Source organism: Balaenoptera acutorostrata, chromosome 3, assembly GCF_949987535.1.
Source record: "Balaenoptera acutorostrata chromosome 3, mBalAcu1.1, whole genome shotgun sequence".
NCBI classification, from domain to species: domain Eukaryota; kingdom Metazoa; phylum Chordata; class Mammalia; order Artiodactyla; family Balaenopteridae; genus Balaenoptera; species Balaenoptera acutorostrata.
In genome coordinates, this window is record NC_080066.1 from 135,143,451 (window position 1) to 135,162,553 (window position 19,103).

At 34.7% G+C, this 19,103-nt stretch overlaps 1 protein-coding gene across 1 annotated transcript; it reads left to right on the plus strand.

Annotated features, from left to right (window-relative positions):
- The first annotated feature begins 11 nt into the window (after positions 1–11).
- SOCS4 (suppressor of cytokine signaling 4) lies at positions 12–18,783 on the plus strand. Its single transcript, XM_007192889.2, has 2 exons — positions 12–310; positions 12,334–18,783. Exon 2 carries the CDS (start codon positions 12,426–12,428, stop codon positions 13,746–13,748), a length of 1,323 nt encoding a protein of 440 aa, XP_007192951.1. The 5' UTR covers positions 12–310; positions 12,334–12,425; the 3' UTR covers positions 13,749–18,783.
- Positions 18,784–19,103: the final 320 nt, after the last annotated feature.

Sequence of the window (19,103 nt, forward strand, 5' to 3'; positions counted from 1 at the left end):
TGGCGTCAGCTGCGCGCCCGCCGGCTGGGAAAAAGCCGGTTGCTGGGGGAGTGAGGAAGAAAGGGAGGGACCCGAACACGGAAGTGGTGGCAGCGCCGGCGAAGCAGGTGGAGGCGGTGACTGCGACGTCTGAGATGAGAACCCCGCACGGAAGGGTGGGGGCTTGCAGACGGGCATCCGCCTTAGAGGACCTACATGAGGTGCCGGAGTGGTTGGGTCTCCCTTCTCCAGCTTAGCGAGCACCCAGAGTGATGGCGGTGGTGATGGCGGCAGTCACTCGGACAGCCCCAGTTAAACTGCGCTCCGAGAGGTGAGTGGGGGAAGGGTGGTTGCTGCTTGGCCTTGCCCAGCGGGGTCTGCTTCTACTTTCCGGGCGCTCCTCACAGGCAGCCATATCCGGGTCCCCGTACGGGTCCAGCCCCTCCTTGGGACCCGGCTAGAGAACGAGATGTTTGGGCATGTTCTTTCGAGAAAAGGAAGCCGAGACCCTTCTCAAGCCTTTAATCTTGGCATCCTTGGCGCCTTCATCTTGTCATTTCTATACCGGTAAAGGAGGGAAGACTTAATCTCAGTTCATGGTTCCTGGAGGTCTGGCGTGTACATTAATGCTTATTCTATAGGACATTTTACATATATCCCTTAAGAAGAAAGTAATTCGGGTTTCCCTATTCAAACCCAACCTAAAGTTCACTGAAGTGCATATTTAGATATAAAAGAAGAGCTAGAACTAAAGTATATTGTTGAATACTTCCTTCGATCCTTACAGTCTTTGCTAAGGTCTTGGCCATTAAGTTTATGCTTTGCTTGGGTCTTCACGTTCTCCATGTTGGGAGACCGGTCTCTGATTAAAACCTTCACAATGATATTTTTCGTGCTACCCACCTTCTAGTCTCAATCGGAACTTGTTTATGACATAAGAGAAACGTTTTTCTGTTGTAGTGTTTTCCCCATTGTTTTTCAGTCTAGTTCCATTGGGAAAAGTTGCAAACACATTTAGACAAACCGTGGTATAGTTCTTACCGTGGTGGCATTGTGAAGGATGTTGCTTTGAGTACTAGGGCTCCAAATAGGCTTGCTAGACACTGAGGTTTGGTACGTGAATGAAGAGGAAGAGTGATTGGCTGAAAAAGAACTTGGGATTTGTGGAAAAATAACCAACCTATCCTTGATTTCCCACAAGAGCAAAAAATACCTGAGATGATTCTTTCCGCGTGACTTAATTTTATTTGGAGAGCATTCGTTGTTTAGATAGACTGATTTCTAATTTTTTTTAAATCCAATTATCACTGGATAGACTGGGGTTCAAGAAGAAGTCCGATAATACATCAAATAAATCATCATGAGATTTCAGTGTAGTGCTTTTCAGAGCTCAGCATAAGAAGAATCTGCCAATTTGGAACAAGATTTATAGCTATAAAATGCCGTAACTATAAAATATGTAACACCATGTGACTTTAAAACTATGAATGGTGTTTGCGCTTCTCTCCTTTCACTCTGCTTTAGCAATGAACACGTTTGATTCATAGGGTTTTTTGTTTTTTGGGGTTTTTTTTTACAAATTTCACATGTATGGAAAGAGCTAGGGCCTTAGAGTTGAACAACCCTAGATTTTAATTTTGACTCTGACAGTTACTCGTGTGACCTTGAATATACTTCTTTACTTTTATTGAATGTCAGATTCCTCATCTCTAAAATGAAGATGACCCCTTCTTCCATAGAATTGTTATAGTATATAGAAGATACTCATGGATGTATAAAACTAATTGTCTTGTGTTATTAATGGGGTACTTTGGGTGGGCATTTAATGGTTTCATTTAAAATGGAGTTGTCTGAATCATTATCCAGTAAATTTTTTCAAATGTTAAAAGATGTATTCTTGCTTTTGCCAGTATGTTTTCACGTGTCCATTTCTGTTTCAGTCAGATTTTAAAAAGACAAATTTTAATGTCCTCAGTGAATTCATGATCTTGGTGAGGGAAACAGACATTCAAATAATATGTACAAGACAATAGTGTGGTAATGAAATGTGTAACTTAAATCTTAGTTAAATTGCCTGGTTATTTAAGATAATATAGCTTTTAAAAAGAAACCAGTGTAGCTGTCCGTCACCAATGTGGCTGTCAGGTACATGTCTCATAGGAGTGGATAGCTGAATGGACTTACTGAAAATCATGCCAAGGTCGCAGCTTCAATTGCAGTGAAGGTTAGTTACCGTTTCTCTGTTGTGACCATGCTTAGTACCCTTAGGCTCACAAATATTGTTGTTCTCAAGGACAGTAGGGTGAGAAAGCATGAATATATTACCATTCTACTTGTGGCAGTATTATCTATATAAATAATAATGACATATAATCTTAGTTTATCCAGGAAGCATATCAGTATTGCCTTATGAGAGGAGTTTTAAAAATTCCTTTTTAATAAAATATGTATTGATATTTGATGTAAACATTATTAATCCTATAAAAGATAAGGCTAGAAGAAGAGAGTAATAAGAAAACTGAGAACAGAGTATTGAAAAAAAACATTGAAGGCAGTTTAGAAATCTGAAGATTTTTATATCTCTGAAAGTGTCCTGAATCTTACCAGCCTATTTAATTTATTTTTAGGGTAAATAATACTTGTGCATGTATAAACTTTCTAAGGTATAAAAGGGAATAGAGGAAAGTCCTACTCTCAACCTACCCAGTTCCTATCCCAGTTTCTAATATTTGACTCTTGTGTTGTTACAGTGGCAGTGGATCCTTACCACAGCGAGACAGATATTATCATTGTTTTATGAATGAAAAAACCCAAGGCTCAGAAAGGTTGTGAGTTGTCCAAGGTCACACACCTAACCAACTGTCTGAACTAGAAATAGAACCCAGGTCTATTAACTTCTGATCCAAGTAGTCTACCATACTGCCTCTCCAAGTCATAACTGTTGCCATAAAACTTAGAATTTAGTTTTATCAGAACATGAGAACAATTTATTTAATTCTAGAATAACATTATGCTAGTTTGTAGGTAAAACTTGTTAACCCAAGCTTAAATGTAATCATACATAGTTATCATAAAACTATGAAAAGAATAATCTATGATCAGTTTTTTTTTAAAAAACTTTGCCTACTATTTCTGTTGAAATCTGTTTATTTACTAAGTTAGCTTGTAAGAAATTACAAACTTTTATAATTAAGTTTGGTTATTTACACCCATACTACTTTTCAAGAATTTAAAGCTTAAAAACACTTTTTAAAAGAACATGTTTAGTATCAGAAGTAATAGAAAGTGCTTTATGATATTTCAGAAATGCCAAAGCATCCTCAGCCTCAGGTTTTTGAGATATGTTTTTGTCTGGATTTTCTAGCCTTATATGTAGCCTTTGTTTCCTTTCATTCTTTTTCCTTAATTTTGCCACTTTCCCATCTCTCATTTTTAGAAATTAGCTTATTCTACATGGAAGGTTCTGAGAAGACAGAACGTGTTACAGAACGTAGTATGTATTCTCATTAAGCTCAATGTATGCTGTTTTCATAGATTTTAATCCTGGCAGTAAAAACTTGGGGCAGCTGACAGTATCCAGATTTAACAATGTGAACACTGAAGCTAAATGAGATTCTAAAAATCAGGAGAGATAGCTAGTAGGTGACAAAGTCTAAATTTTAGACCATGTTTGATGATTTAGCAACTCATGCTGTTGTTTCATCTGTACCATGCTTCATTTTTAAATATGGTATAGTGAAAAACTAGATTGTTAATTTTTTATAGATCTTTATAACTTAAAAATTTCCTCTTCAGACTAAATTGCACTCACAGAAAGAAAGACTACAAGGAAATTGGCCAAAATGTCTAAATTGATTGCCTCTAGGTAATTGAATTACAGGTTTTTTTCCTCCTTTTTGAACTTTTCTGAATGTTCCATACATTTTATAATGAGCATATATTATTTTTATAATTAAAAAATTACAAATTGAAAAGAAGAAGTACATCTGTACAATCCAGTTTATTCTCTAAGAGTCACAATTGAATATCTTAAATATTCTGGTTTCTAAGATTCTGTTAAGGTTCTTGCGCTTTTAAATTTTTTTTTAAATAAATTTATTTATTTTATTTTTATCTTTGGCTGCGTTGTGTCTTCATTGCTGTGCACAGGTTTTCTCTAGTTGCGGCGAGCGGGGGCTACTCTTCGTTGCGGTACGTGGGCTTCTCATTGCGGTGGCTTCTCGTGTTGCAGAGCACGGGCTCTAGGCGGGCGGGCTTCAGTAGTTGTGGCTTGTGGGCTCTAGAGTGCAGATTCAGTAGTTGTGGTACATGGGCTTAGTTGCTCCGCGGCAGGTGGGATCTTCCCGGACCCGGGCTCGAACCCGTGTCCCCTGCATTGGCAGGTGGATTCTTAACGACTGTGCCACCAGGGAAGTCCTGGTTCTTGCACTTTTAGAAGTTTATAGTGCCAGCTCTTAGTTTTCTGTTCCCTCTTCACACTAAATTAACCCTCTTCAGTGACAAGTCCTAGACATTTCTCTTTATCTTTAGCTAGCATGCTCAGGGAATGTACACTTATTTTAATGTTAGCCCAAGTTAATGTTTCTCCCACAGTTTCTTCCACAGAACGGCTCTATGATGAGTTAAATAAAGGAAACTGTGGCTTTAAGCAGGTTTCTTAACTGAAGGACCTCTTGGAACCTTTTGCTAAAGGTGCCTTGTAATCTTTCAGAGGGGAAGTGATTCCCGAACTTGTTTAATAAGGAAACCTCTGTTTCTCTAGAACATGTATATATTAACATCTTTTAGCACTCGTGTACACAGGAGTTCAGATTGGGGGACACTGACATAAGCAAAATATAATTAGGAAAGTAAGTGGAGAAAGTTTGGAGAAGGGAAGTAAGGGTGTAGTGGTGCTAATCAGTGTGTGTGTATGTGTGTGTGTGTGTGTTTATGTTTGTTTGTTTTCCCAAATAAATCCAGTTAAGTCCCAAGAGCCATGGCTTGGTAGCATGAAAAAGGAGATATTTTAAAATATTTACTGGAAAATGAACCTCTATTGCTTTGGTAATGAGAAAAAAACACTTTATAGTTCAGAGATGTTTCTCATTTGAACAAACCCATTTTTTATGTTTTTTCATTAACATTCTGAGGAATTTACCTATCTTGTACTATCCAGTATATTCCATTCATGGACTCTTAAGTGTTCCCGTAGAATCTGACTCAAATATTAGGCGATGATCAAACATCAAGGGCTCTAACCCACAGAATCCAATTCAGATAACATGCACTATGACCAGAATGCATTCAAGGAGTTGGGGACACATAATGGCAGGTACACTTTGGAATCACAGATTGGATAAGGAAATTCCCAGGGTTCAATAACTACCAGAATAATAATTTATTTGTGAATTCTTTGTAGTATAGGAAATTATTCTTTATAACATCAAATTTCATATTTACATGAATTCTGGCCTTAGGTAGACATCAGCATCATAGACACAGTAGTTCAATGAATGATTAATATGTACAATAATGCTCTATTATCCAACATCATAGAGAATACAATGAAGTTTCTAGATGAATGAAGTTTAACCCTTTAATTACTGGCTTTAAAAAAAGTTTTCAATGGGAATTTGAATTAAAATCACCTTCCCAACCTTATTCAAGAGTACTAACTAAATGTTACTTAAATCTGTTGTTAGCATAGAAGGGTCACATTGGGTATTCATTCGTTTATCACTGTTCAGTGCAATTGATTATAGAACCTGGGATCAAATGGCTATTGAATCCGAGAACTTGATTTTTTGAAAAAGGTTTAAATAAACTTGCTTTAGACATTTGCCTCTTGCTCATTAAGAAATAACAATTTTAAAAAGTCACTGTGTATTCCCCAGGGCATTGTAACTTAGATGCCTTCATAAAAAATTAATTATTGAATCAAGAGTCAAAGCAACTTTCTCCCAAGTGATTCTTTCATCCTCTTTAAAAAAAAAAAAAAGCTTCTTTGCAGTTTTGTTGACTGACAAAGATTGTTGATTTGTGAACACTTTTCAAAGTATCATCGTTGATTTCTATACTACATAAAGATGGTATTAAAGTCACTTTTTTCCATTTTGTATCTCATCTTCTACTTCATTTCTACAAAGTTTGTATAAAATTCCAACAATTAATGATAGGGTATTTGAAAGGACTCATTCAGATTCAGAACCTTACACTTTTTTTTAACATTCAGATTTTACATGTATAGGCAAGACACCAAAAGCACTTTTTTAAAACTCATTTTTAGTCTTTAAAAATAAAAAAAATTTTTCACTAAAAATTAATAATGTTAACACAACATTGTAAAGCAATTATACACCAATAAAGATGTTTAAAAATTAATAATGTTATTTTTATTGAGAGCAATGTGATTGAATTTTTTAATTTTATGAATTTTGATTTAATGCAACTTTTGGAAGAGATTAGAAGATCTTTTGCCATCTGTTTAAAGTGTAAAGATGCGAGAGTTATATGCATGATGCATTTTTATCATTATTGTAATAAAGTCATGTGATAGTGAAGGAAATTCTGAATATCTTTTTTTCTAAAAAGATCTCACCATAGCGTAAGTTTTTTTTTTAAGTTACCTGAACCATGAAGAGACCAGTTAAATGTTTTGTTTTGCCTTTTTTCTTAATGTATCTGCTAAGTAGCTTCTCAGAGCCACTTATTATCCCAATAAAGGTCATCAAACTTAGAACACTTGTCATTTTGTAAAAGAAAAATACATAACTTGTCTTAAAATTTCAGCAACTTAAGTACTTTGCCCTGAGATAACTAGCAAACCTCGTGTGTTATAAAATTTCTGTGATCATGTCTATTTACAAAGTATTGTAAAGATTCTCTTACGTAAGATAATATAATCCACAAATGTATTCCAGCAACATGGAATCAGTTGCGGTGCACTAAAAGTACACAAAGAAATGGAGAGGGTTGCCATCAAGTCCTTAGCTTTTTGGAGCTCCCACTCTTCCCTCAGGAATAGCACCTCATCAGACAAATAACCATCTCACAATGAGTGATGGGAACATTGTCAATCATATATTCAATATTCATAAATTTTAAGTTTTCTAATTTTTAGACAAGTATAAATAGAAGTTAAATTGTCTTCCTACTTTGAAGATTACAACATTAAGTGACATTCTGGCCCATATAGTGATGCGGTATATTTTACCAAATATGTTTTTTACCATAACAATTTATAAAAGTGGGACTTCTGAAGCATGAACTCAGTTTTCTATCACAAGAATGCTATGTAAAATTTATATAAGGCTGTAGTTCTTAGATACAAAAAGATAACCAGTCAGAAGAAGATTTTCTATGCATTAACTCTTTAAGTACAGGTAAATGTATGGAAAATTCATCTAGGGCAATGGCATTTTTTGCTTTATTTTATGGATCCCTGTAGCATTAGCGTATGTAAGAACAATTAACCTAAAATCCAGAGATACTTGATGGATTGCTACCTATTATGTACAAGTTGGTAAGCCTTGCTAAAGTAAATCTGTTATGTTAGCATGTAAACTTGTATAGAGTAAGGCTGGAAATCAGTTCTCTGAGGGAAAATGTCAAATTGTTCTATAGCTTCATGGTCTGTTGAGTTTCAGCTATATCTAGTGTATCGATCCTTTTTTATTTTGAAACATTAGTTATCATCCTGAAAATTATATTTGCTCATAAACTTAATAGTTAGCATGGGCTAGAGACAGAGGTATTTCTGTGATTTCTTCCTTTATGAACTATTTCTATAAAACTGGCGTGGGTGCTATAATAAAACATATGTTATATCTGTTTCTTTTTTTAAAAAAGAAAAAATATGTTAAACTTTATTGTATACTTGGTACATTTAGAATCTGAGCTAAGTATATACTTCACATACATTATTTCATTTAATTCCCACCAGCCTAATGAAATAGATAGCATCAGTATCTCCATTTTACAGATGAAGAAACTGAGGTTTCAAGGTCATATGGCTAGTACAAAATAAACTGGACTCAAACTATATTTCTAATGCCTGCCATCATTGTGCTATGGAACTGCATCCTTGTCATGTACATGTATAGAGATACTGAAAATGTTATAATGGTTACTGCTGGGTGGTAGGTCTATGGATAGTTTTTACTTTTTTCTTCATAACTTTAAATTTGAATTTTTCACAGTGAGTATAAAGTACTGTTATTTTTATTTATGGTCATCAAAATGATATGTGTACATAGGTTCAAGTTAAATTAAGCTGAAAAGCTTAGATAAGCTAAGAAATGCTGCATTCCTCTCCTACCCATCTCAAAGGCTTCTACTTTCATAATTTCTGTTTCTCTGATATTTATCTTCACATTTCTAAATCATATGCTTATACTACTCTCTTGATGCGTCAATTATTAGACATTATTGGTTGAGTTCCTCTTCTGATAGATGAGGATTTACCTCTCTTTTAGTCTCCTTACTCTCTTTCCATTCTCTTATTACACAAAGAGCCTTATGTCCTTATGTGGTTATATGAGCTAGTTGCTCTCTAGCAGCACCAAACACCCTGTTGTCTGGAAACTTCCCTTCTTAATCATCCCAGGAATTCACATTTCCTTTCTCATATGTTAAATACCTTGTTTCCTATGTTATGCCATTTGTTTTGGGTTTACACTCTAATTTTAGAAGAGCACATCCTCCAATATGAGGTAAAATTGTTGTTACTTTGCATGTCTGAAAATTTCTTTATTTTATCCTATTTGATTGATTGTTAGGCTGGTTATCTTCAAGGTTGGAAACTATTCCCTAGCTTCCACTGTTACTTACTGTTGAGAAAACAGATGCTATTTTATTTACAGTCCTTTGTGACTTTTTTCCCTCAGGAAGGCTTCTTTTTTTTTTTTTTGGCTGGGTTACATACATAAATCGATTGATTGAACACTTAACACAAGGTCTACTCTCTTTAACAGATTTATAAGCATACAATACTTATAGTATCGTTGTCTATAAGGTAGGAAGACTTTGGTATCACCTCTTTATCTCTAAGGTTCTAACATTTTAGAATAATGTAACTTGGTGTGTATTTCCTCTTGTGTGGGGCACTCATTGTGCTCCTTCTGTATGGAGACTCATGTCCTTCAGTTCTGGGAAATTTTCTAATATATTTTCTTTTATAATTTCCCTCTCCATTTTGTTTTTTTCTGTGAAGTGTCTGTATTGATCCTCTAATTTTCTTATCTTCTCTGTCTAGTTAACCATTTTTTCCCTGTTTCCTATTATTTCCTCAGCTTACCTCCAACTTTCCTATTGAATATTTTTTTTCCTGCAATCATGGTTTTAATTTCCAAGTTTTTCTTATTCTCTGATTGTCCCTACCTCATTTTATTCATTGGTGTAATATATTCTCTTAACTTGGAAGAAATCTATTTTATTTCCTGCTGCTTTCATGGTTACTTTTTTCTCCAAGTTCTTTGTTTTAGTCGCTTGTTTATTTTAGAGGCTTTCCTCAAAAGTCTGGTGACCTGTCATATTCTAGAGTAAATGAAGCACAACAGTGCTGCCTGAAAGCACTATGTAAGTAGGCTGGGCTTATGGATGGATGAGCTTCACAGCATGCTGGGGTGGCCCTCCAGCTTTTTATTGGAGGATTTCCAGTTATCAGCATCTATAGGTCTTTTCTCTTTGGCCATTCTGTTTCTCCAGCATAGTATCTTCCAGTCTCCTATTAGGAGGTGTAAGTTTGGCTGCTGGAGTTCTAGAAGCTGGATGGAAGAAGGGAGCAGGGAATTTTCTTTCTGATTTTAGTCCCAAGCCTCCCATCTGTCCTCACCATGCCTAGTATCCAAAGTCCTGAGCCTCTCTGGTTCAGTTTCTCCAAATAACATTGATAAATTTCCCATCTCCTCTAAGTATGAGAGTAACAACCAGAGAGATCTAACTGCACGTATGCAAATTTTCAACCTGCCTCCCCATTTTCTGCCCTGTTCTCCATCCATACTTTCTGTAGCACCTGGTACCTCTGGGTGTCCTGGACTTTGCCTGCTCTGTTGGCTTGCTTCTCATCAACATTGCCTTTGTGCCTGGTGTCACCTTCCTCTCCGCTGCTGAGTCAGTCATTGCTCCTCTGTTCATTTTCTGTCCTTGTATTTTGTCACTCAGGTTATAGATATCTGCTAGTTTCATTGAAGATGAGGTTTGTTTTTATTTCTCATTTTCCCTTGTTTTGGGCTGACTTCTGAGAGAAAGATGGAGCAAAAAGATTTTCACATAGCCATTTTAAACTGGATCATTATTTCTTTCATAATTAGAGAGAAACAAAACTATTTTCTTTTTGAGAGGAAATCAAGTTATACTACTCATTAAGAAATTTAATATGGAAAGCAGCAATTATAACTAAAGGAAGCATTGGAATCACTAAAAGAGTTTATAGGAGACTTGGTTGTTTTTGAAGGCAGAGAGAAGTTAAGAGCTAGCAATGGAAGCAGGCCCTGGTAAAGGTGGGAATGTAATCAAGAGCAGAGGTACGGGGTGGGATAGGGAGGGTGGAGGGATACGCAAGAGGGAGGAGATATGGGGATATATGTATATGTATAGCTGATTCACTTTGTTATACAGCAGAAACTAACACACCATTGTAAAGCAATTATACTCCAATAAAGATGTTTAAAAAAAAAAAAAGAGAGAGCAGAGGTACAGACTTAGCTCTGATATAGAAATAAAGGAAGATGAAGACGCTCACACCCAGTGGAGTAAAGTTGATCACAGAGTTAATAATCTGCTATTTTGATATTTTTAAAGTAAATAAAAACACCAGGTATTTTAAACCTTACATGATATACTTTTCACATTATTATGCTGAATAAAAAAGTTGAAAGTATGTAGTGTTAACAAAAAAATATCTGCTTGGGGCTCCTTTTTATTATTTTATTTGAAAAATATGAGTGTAAGCTGTTAGTAACAAGCGTCTCTTCTGATCACTGACTCTTCATTTTCTTCAGCCTACTTTGTAGCTTCTGCCTGTTTATTTTTGTTCAGTGGTATTTAGTCAATGAACAACCAAGACATGCTGTTGAATATAATTTTGGTATACTAAGTGATGATGTTTCTTTCAAATTTAGATTTTCAAATATTTTTTCCCTGTGGATTTTAAATGATTATGTACCAGTGAGCTCACTAAATCAAAATAATAAGTATAATCACCCGATGCTATTCATTGTTTAGTAATGGGATACTTTATATGGCAAGCCTATATCATTAGTTCACACTTTTAAGCACTTCCCAATCATATTTGCCTCTGCAGATGCTTGTTTCAAACCCTACTGCTATGAAAATAGATTCACATAGCTCTAAACATTTACTTGACTGTTGGGATTGTTAATGTTCCTCTGATATAATCAGAAGCTTAATCATGATCAGAATGTTGAGTACAACTGATTTTCTCAGTCTCAAAATTCAACTTTCACTTGTAAAATATTTGAGATTATAGAATCCCTCCCCCCAGTTCTGGGCTTAAATCTTTTTCCATCTAAGAATAGTTAAGTAGTTTCTACCTACGACCAATCATTACTATTAGTCTTAATAAAACTTTATTTACATTATAAATTCTAGTATATCTAGCCAATTTCATAGGAAAGGCATTGTCCTATAGAACTTTATCTGCTTGTTTTTTGAAATTATCAAGAAGAATATAAGGAAGTGTGTGTATGTATAAAATAACAAATTTTTATCCAATTCCAAATTTTCTACAAACTGCCTAGACTGATAGTGAAGTTGACCAAATATTTAAATGAGTTGACAAAAATTGCATTGGGAATTCTTGCATGACATTCCTACTATTCAGTGGTGATTATTTATTTAATAAATTCTTAACAGCTTTTATAACTTAAAACTGTTCGTATTTTCAATCAATAGGAAAGAAAACAAGGAGAGAGAAGGAGGGTAGTGGTCATCAAACACCAGCTCATAGGTTTCTCATCTCTTAACAAAGAATTTCCTGGTCTGCTGTGAAATTAAAAAATAAGGGGAGGAGAGATTGGCATAAGATGTACCTCAAAACCAGATATTGTTCACATTTCAGACATATATTTTGGCTGAGAGGATGCTTAGCTTTTTTGATTCACATCGAAACTAGCTGTGGGAAAAGAACTCAGATTCTTGACTCCATGGCACTATGGAATTATTAGCATAAGGTAAAGTAGTTTATTTAAGTGGGAAGAAAATATCTTGGAACTGCCTTCCAACGTTTCCAGTAGTTTGTTTTTAATGTATTAATTATCCTTTTTTATCTTTTCATCTTATGTATAATTGGGGCTTGATATATAATCTGTACAATGTTAATGACAAACGTTTAATGATCTTTTTTTTCCTTAGATATATCCAGAAAGTGCCCAGAAGAAACATTCTACCGGAAAAACTGAAAGAGCAGTATTTATAACACTGGAATTTGTGGACAGTTTGTTAAAATGGCAGAAAATAGTGAAAGTAATAGTAAAAATGTAGATGTAAGGCCCAAAACTAGTCGGAGTCGAAGTGCTGACAGAAAGGATGGTTATGTATGGAGTGGAAAGAAGTTATCTTGGTCAAAAAAGAGTGAAAGTTGTTCAGATGCTGAAACAGTGAGTGCTGTAGAGAAAACTGAAGTTCCTTTAAGGAGCCAAGAAAGGAAGCACAGCTGTTCATCTATCGAGTTGGATTTAGATCATTCCTGTGGGCATAGATTTTTAGGCCGATCTCTTAAACAGAAACTGCAAGATGCTGTGGGGCAGTGTTTTCCAATAAAGAATTGTAGTAGTCGGCACTCTTCAGGGCTTCCGTCTAAAAGAAAAATTCATATCAGTGAACTCATGTTAGATAAGTGTCCTTTCCCACCTCGATCAGATTTAGCCTTTAGGTGGCATTTTATTAAACGACACACTGCTCCTATAAGTCCCAAATCAGATGAATGGGTAAGCACAGACTTGTCTCAGACTGAATTGAGGGATGGTCAACTAAAACAACGAAGAAACATGGAAGAGGTCAACTGCTTCTCACATACCAGTGTTCAGCCCTGTGTCATAACCAATAACGATTCTTCAGGTAGAGGTGGTTCTGGGACTGGCTCTATAATGAACCTGGCTTCAAATAACAGTATAGAAGATAGTGATATGGATTCAGATGATGAAATTATAACACTTTGCACAAGTTCCAGGAAAAGAAACAAACCCAAATGGGAAATTGATGAAGAAATCCTGCAACTGGAAACACCTCCTAAGTACCATACCCAGATTGATTATGTCCACTGTCTTGTACCAGACCTCCTTCAGATCAATAATAATCCATGTTACTGGGGCGTTATGGATAAATATGCAGCTGAAGCTCTACTAGACGGAAAACCAGAGGGTACCTTTTTACTGCGAGATTCAGCACAGGAAGACTATTTATTCTCCGTTAGTTTTAGACGCTATAGTCGTTCTCTTCATGCTAGAATTGAACAGTGGAATCACAACTTTAGCTTTGATGCACATGATCCTTGTGTCTTCCATTCTCCTGACATTACTGGGCTCCTAGAGCATTATAAGGACCCGAGTGCCTGTATGTTCTTCGAACCACTTTTATCCACTCCTTTAATTCGGACTTTCCCCTTTCCCCTGCAGCATATATGCAGAACAGTTATTTGTAACTGTACAACTTATGATGGCATTGATGCCCTTCCAATTCCTTCTTCCATGAAATTATATCTGAAAGAATATCACTATAAATCAAAAGTTAGAGTACTCAGGATTGATGCACCAGAACAACAATGCTAGGAAAAGGGTAGGAACACGGGAGTGATTATATACATATTTTCATTTAATATTTTATTTTTCTTATTATGCCACTTTGAATTTTTCTACAGGGGCAGTTGAAGTCCAAAATAAACTTATGCCCTAAATTTTACTTCCAGATCAGTTTATTTTTCTTAGGATACAATAATTGTTTAACAATAATAATTGTTTAATAATTGTTACAGACTAGGAGTTAATGGATATTTTTGACTAGGTGTTTGGTTTTTGTTTTCACTATGTAGATTGTATACTTAATTTTTTTCTTTTCTTAACTGTAATTTGCATATGATCCAGGGATATTTGAAGTTGGGTAGGCATTGCAAACACAGTTAAATAATCTGTATTTCATACTTTTCTTTAAAAATAATCCTGTCCTTTCTTACATATAAAATGCTTTGTTATTCCTATGCCATTGGCATTCCTATACATAAGATATAGTTTCCCCATCATCCTTTTCAGTTGTTTTAAAAGTCTTCAGTAAAGCTGAGTGTGTTGTAATTTACAGTCCATACTAATGTAATTGACTTTTATAATTTACTAATAGGGATGTTAAAGGTTAGCAAAATGGCTTAAAATCAAACTTCATGTGTTTTCATTTTAAATATTAACTGTAAAGCAGAATTACTAAATTTGATTAATCAGGTCAGTAAGAATCAAATGAGGACATGATATTTTGGGGGTGAATTTATTCTTCTATAATGTGGCATGGTCATTTATTATTCCTTGAGTAGATCTTTCTCTCACACTTGGAAGAGTTACCATCTTCAGAACATAAGTATTGTTCCTTTCTCACTGGAAGCTTTAAAAATAATGATAACACTATTAGTAACTAGTAGCTACTAAAGTAATAAAGCAACTGAGGTTTTTCTGTATTTACTTATGAACTGTTGCTTCTGCTTAGCTCTTTTTTAGAAACTCTGAGCCTGTTAGTTTGGAGAGATGCCACAGTTTATAAACTTAGAAACTCTGAGCCTGTTAGTTTGGAGAGATGCCACAGTTTATAAACAGCCACAAATTTCCATTGGTAACCAAAGAGACCTAGGTAGTTTTTCATTATTTTAAATTGAGCTTGAATAAAGATTCAAGAAGTAAACATGGAGCCCAGTATTCAGGGAGCTTAATATTGGTTTTGATCTTCAGGTTTCAGATAATTATTACTATTTTCAGAACTAGCATGTCTTCAGTATGGCTTCAAAAAAAGGGAAACATTTTGAGAGCTACGTGGCTTATGCCATACTGAACAATACTGGGCACCAGGCGTAATATTTTGAATTTAACATCCCCAGAACAGGGAAGTATTTTTAGAAATGTTATAAGATAGATGGTATGATAGCCTACTCTTCTTTCTTAAAGAATCAGTGAATAATAAATTTCCTAGACAGTTACTCCTTCTGGCGAGTTGTTTACCCCTTTGTACAAGTTGGCATTTTTAATATCATAGTAACTGATTTCTTGATGGTAGTTTAGCTCTAGTAGGAAGCTGCTTCTACCTGGATTGAAAGAAATTTGACTCAGATTTCCACGTTAGAATACAGGTTTCTTAAGTATCATTGCTTTTATGTTGAAGTAGCGTTTCCCTTTCCTGCAGTTCTGCTGATAACATAAAGATGGCATTTAAAAATAATTGCTTTAAAATAAATTGTTAGCAATTATCACAAAACTAAACAAGAAAATCTGTTACCATTGTCTTCTAGCATATTTTTTCTCAGTGATCTCAAGATTGTCTTGGTTCCAGTGAGGGTTAGCTACTAAAATAGCACCTCTCCTAGCAGTGATGAGGCTCAGGATATCAACACCAATGTCAGGACAAACATCTCTTCTAAAGATGATATTTCCCTTTTACAAGAGTGGGACAGTCTCATACGACCTCATCTTTATTGTGGCGCTTTTGTAGATCACTGAGAAGCTTATCTTATTTACCAATATAGCACTTCCTAAATGTCCATCTTTGGTGAAAGAAAATTAATAGTATGGTAAGACTCTACCCATAATTATAGTTTTTTATCAGAATTTGATATTGAGACTTTCTGTTTCTATGAAACAATGTTGTTTTAAATATTTTTCTTTTAAAAATAACTTTTTATCAATACAGAAAAACCTAAGGAATGACTAGCTAATGAATATTCTGTTGAAAGGTAATTTTATAAAGAAAAATGAAATATTACGTTGTCTTTTATAATGGTAAAAATTAGTATTTATATGAAAATCAAGATCTAAGTAGCCTTTCGTATATTCAAACTGGTTGCTTGTGATATATTTTCTCTGGCTTTCTTATTTTTTCAACTTCAAGGTATTGATAGCTGTTAACATTTTCAAAACACTGCCATTTATATAGCCTTGAAGTAGGTGATCTAGTAAATGAGAGCAGGAAGGAGACTCATTTACGCTGAAACGGTTTGTATTTTTTCCTTTGGTATTTGCTACAGAAAAGAAATCGGGAAAGTAGAAATGTAAGATTTGAGAAAGGAATTGTTTACCATGAAGGAAAAAGAAGAGTAATAATAAATTTTTTAAAGCATGAAGGGATTGGAATGTAGAAAGGTTTAACCCTTTCTCAGTGACTTGTGGACACATTTGGAAGAGCATTTGGTATTCAGAAACTTAACTCATTAAAAATGTAATTACTGAAATTATGTGTAAGTAAATGAGTATAATTTTTGAGAGGAACAATGTGGGAAGATACAAATATATCTAAATATATTGGATTGGCCAAAAAGTTCGTTCGGGTTTTTCATAGTATACAGAAAAACCCGAACGAACTTTTTGGCCAACCCAATAAATTTTGTAACTAAGTTGGACGTGGTGAGCGTTTGAAAAGTGTAAATTTCAGAGTTGAGAAAGCATTCAGCATGGTGGAAATGTGTGGCACTTACTGGTGAGAGAGGATGGGGCTAAAAGAAACAAGATAAAATATTAAAATTAAGACTTTAGGCATTACCTCAGGGGAAAGCCTTGACAGTGAAAGGGGACTACTTGATCACTAATAGCTAGTCTGGACCAGACACTTAAATGTGCTTTGGGAATCATCCTGCCCTAACCAGGAAATAAACTTGACTTTTCTATTTCTCTCTGAAGCTTTCAGGAATACCCCCAAGCCCCCCTCTCCTTTTTTAAGCTACAGCATCTTGATCATACTATAATTCCTGAAACATGCTGAATGGATTTTTTAGGTTCCTTGAGCATTTTTGTATGAAGAATCATATCTGATCTTTCTATAACCATGCCATTCACTTAAATAATTCACAGAGGGAATGGTTTAATTTAAAGGAAGACCTAATCGGAAGAAGATTAAAGGAAGCTTTTAGTCAGTCTGTGGCTAGATTTATTGATTTGGTGATCAGACCTGTGTTCCTTCCTGAATATCAGCTAATGGCAAACTGTGGTCAAAAAAATGGCTTTCAGTTAAAAGTTTTGACTTCTTATTGTAAATAATATAAAGAATGTCTAAGTAATTAGAAATCCTTTTTTAAAAAGTAGAGCAAATGTGGTAAAAAGGACTCATATCATTACACAAATTACATTTCTTTTTATAAGAAAAACACAAATCATTATCATTTATTCATGAGCCAAAGCCATTAGGAAGATAAATCAAGTTATCAGCTTTCTGTCTCTCTGAAGTTTGGATCATTTTATAGATCCATGTAATAGAGAGCTTCCTTCCTATGAAACAAAAGCCTTGAGACCTAACTCTTACAAATATACTCTTAGTTTTCATTAAAAATCTTTTTTGTCACTTTTAGCTATAATCAGAGTCAAATAGGTTATATATTGATTTTGGTAGAGCAAATTTCACAGGAAGTGGAATGTTAATTATATAACATTCCTGGAGATAACACAAGGGAAACAGTGTTTAAACGTAAAATAGATTGTGTGTTAGGTAACTTAATGCCCAAATGAATAAAAGATTTTAAGTCAAGCAGATTATTGTTTCTACTTCGGAAGAAAATCTTTACAATCTTAGTTTTACATAATCAGTTTTACATCCATTTTTATTTCTAAAGATTGAACAGAAAGCACAAGAGGTTTTTCTTTTTTAATGGTCTATTAGAAATGAGCAACACTACAGGAGTCTATACTATTCTTAACACGTGAATATATTAGAGACAAAATGGAGGTAATTTTGGAAATGGTTTGGCTTCTAAATAGAAATGTAGACTAAATAGAATAGTAGACTAATGGATATAACCCAATGGAAAGGAATTTAAGGCACATGACTCCTGTTTCAAATAAAGCCAGTCTTTTTGATTTACTTTTTAATTTTGAATAGATTACTCAATCCTAAATCTTTCTTTACTTTCATTTCCTAGCACATAAAATATAGATAATAATACTTGTCTCTTGACTTCCTGAAGGTTAATTCTTCAGTTAAGAGGTGACCCTTGGAGCATACTTGAAAATAATTTCTGTACAGCTGTTAAGTACTAATGTGATGATAGGTTTTCAACATATTCCCTTAGTGGACCCTGCAGATTCACATTCACTTCTTTTAGTCTGTAATAGGCTTTCTTGACTTATTTGACAATAAAGATAATGTTACAATTTGAATTTATGGTTTAGACTCTGCAATTAGATGAACAGTTGCAATTTCCTCCTACCCTTAATAAGGTTTGTGTGAAATTGATGTTTGCCTAAGTTATTTTAAAAGTTGATTACATTTGCAGGAAGTAAAGATAATCACTTTTGCCATGGTTATAATCAAATCTAAGCTTTCAGACTTGAGAGTGTAAAACTCAAGGAGATTTACTTAAATTATGCTGACTTTGCTAGAATTGGATAAATTCTGTATAAACCAAGTACGCACTCGATATATACTTGAATATACAGAGTTTAAGTAGTAACTTCACAAAGCTATTAGTACTCTTATCAGGCTTGTATCCACCCCTTACCCAAAAAGAAGTAGAGTGTTCCCATTTTTATTTCTAATCCTGAAGTTGAATGTTTCTTCTTGGATGTGAGTTCAAATAAATTGATCTGAATAAATTTTCGTTTCTTATTAATTAAAACTTCATATATAATATCCAAAGGCTTTGCAGTTTGTTTTAAAAACATTGTGCTGTATGTTACCTGGCACATTCAACATATATAAGAGAAATTTTAAAATCTGTATTACACATTTTCCTTTCAGTTTTTTGTGTCATTTTGGGTCTTCCGGAAACATGTCAAGATGTGATTAAATGTGCAAGAGATTTATTGAAGGGGGATGGACACCTATGAAGAATAAAAGAGAATGGGACTTCCCTGGCGGTCCAGTGGTTAAGACTCTGGGCTTCCACACAAACACACATACACACACAAAGAATAAAGGGGAAGAGAGCAGGAGAAGGTGGGGAAATCTTC

Coding starts and splice junctions, on each gene's coding strand:
- SOCS4 (XM_007192889.2), top strand. CDS start 12,426: ATGGCAGAAAATAGTGAAAGTAATAGTAAAAATGTAGATGTAAGGCCC.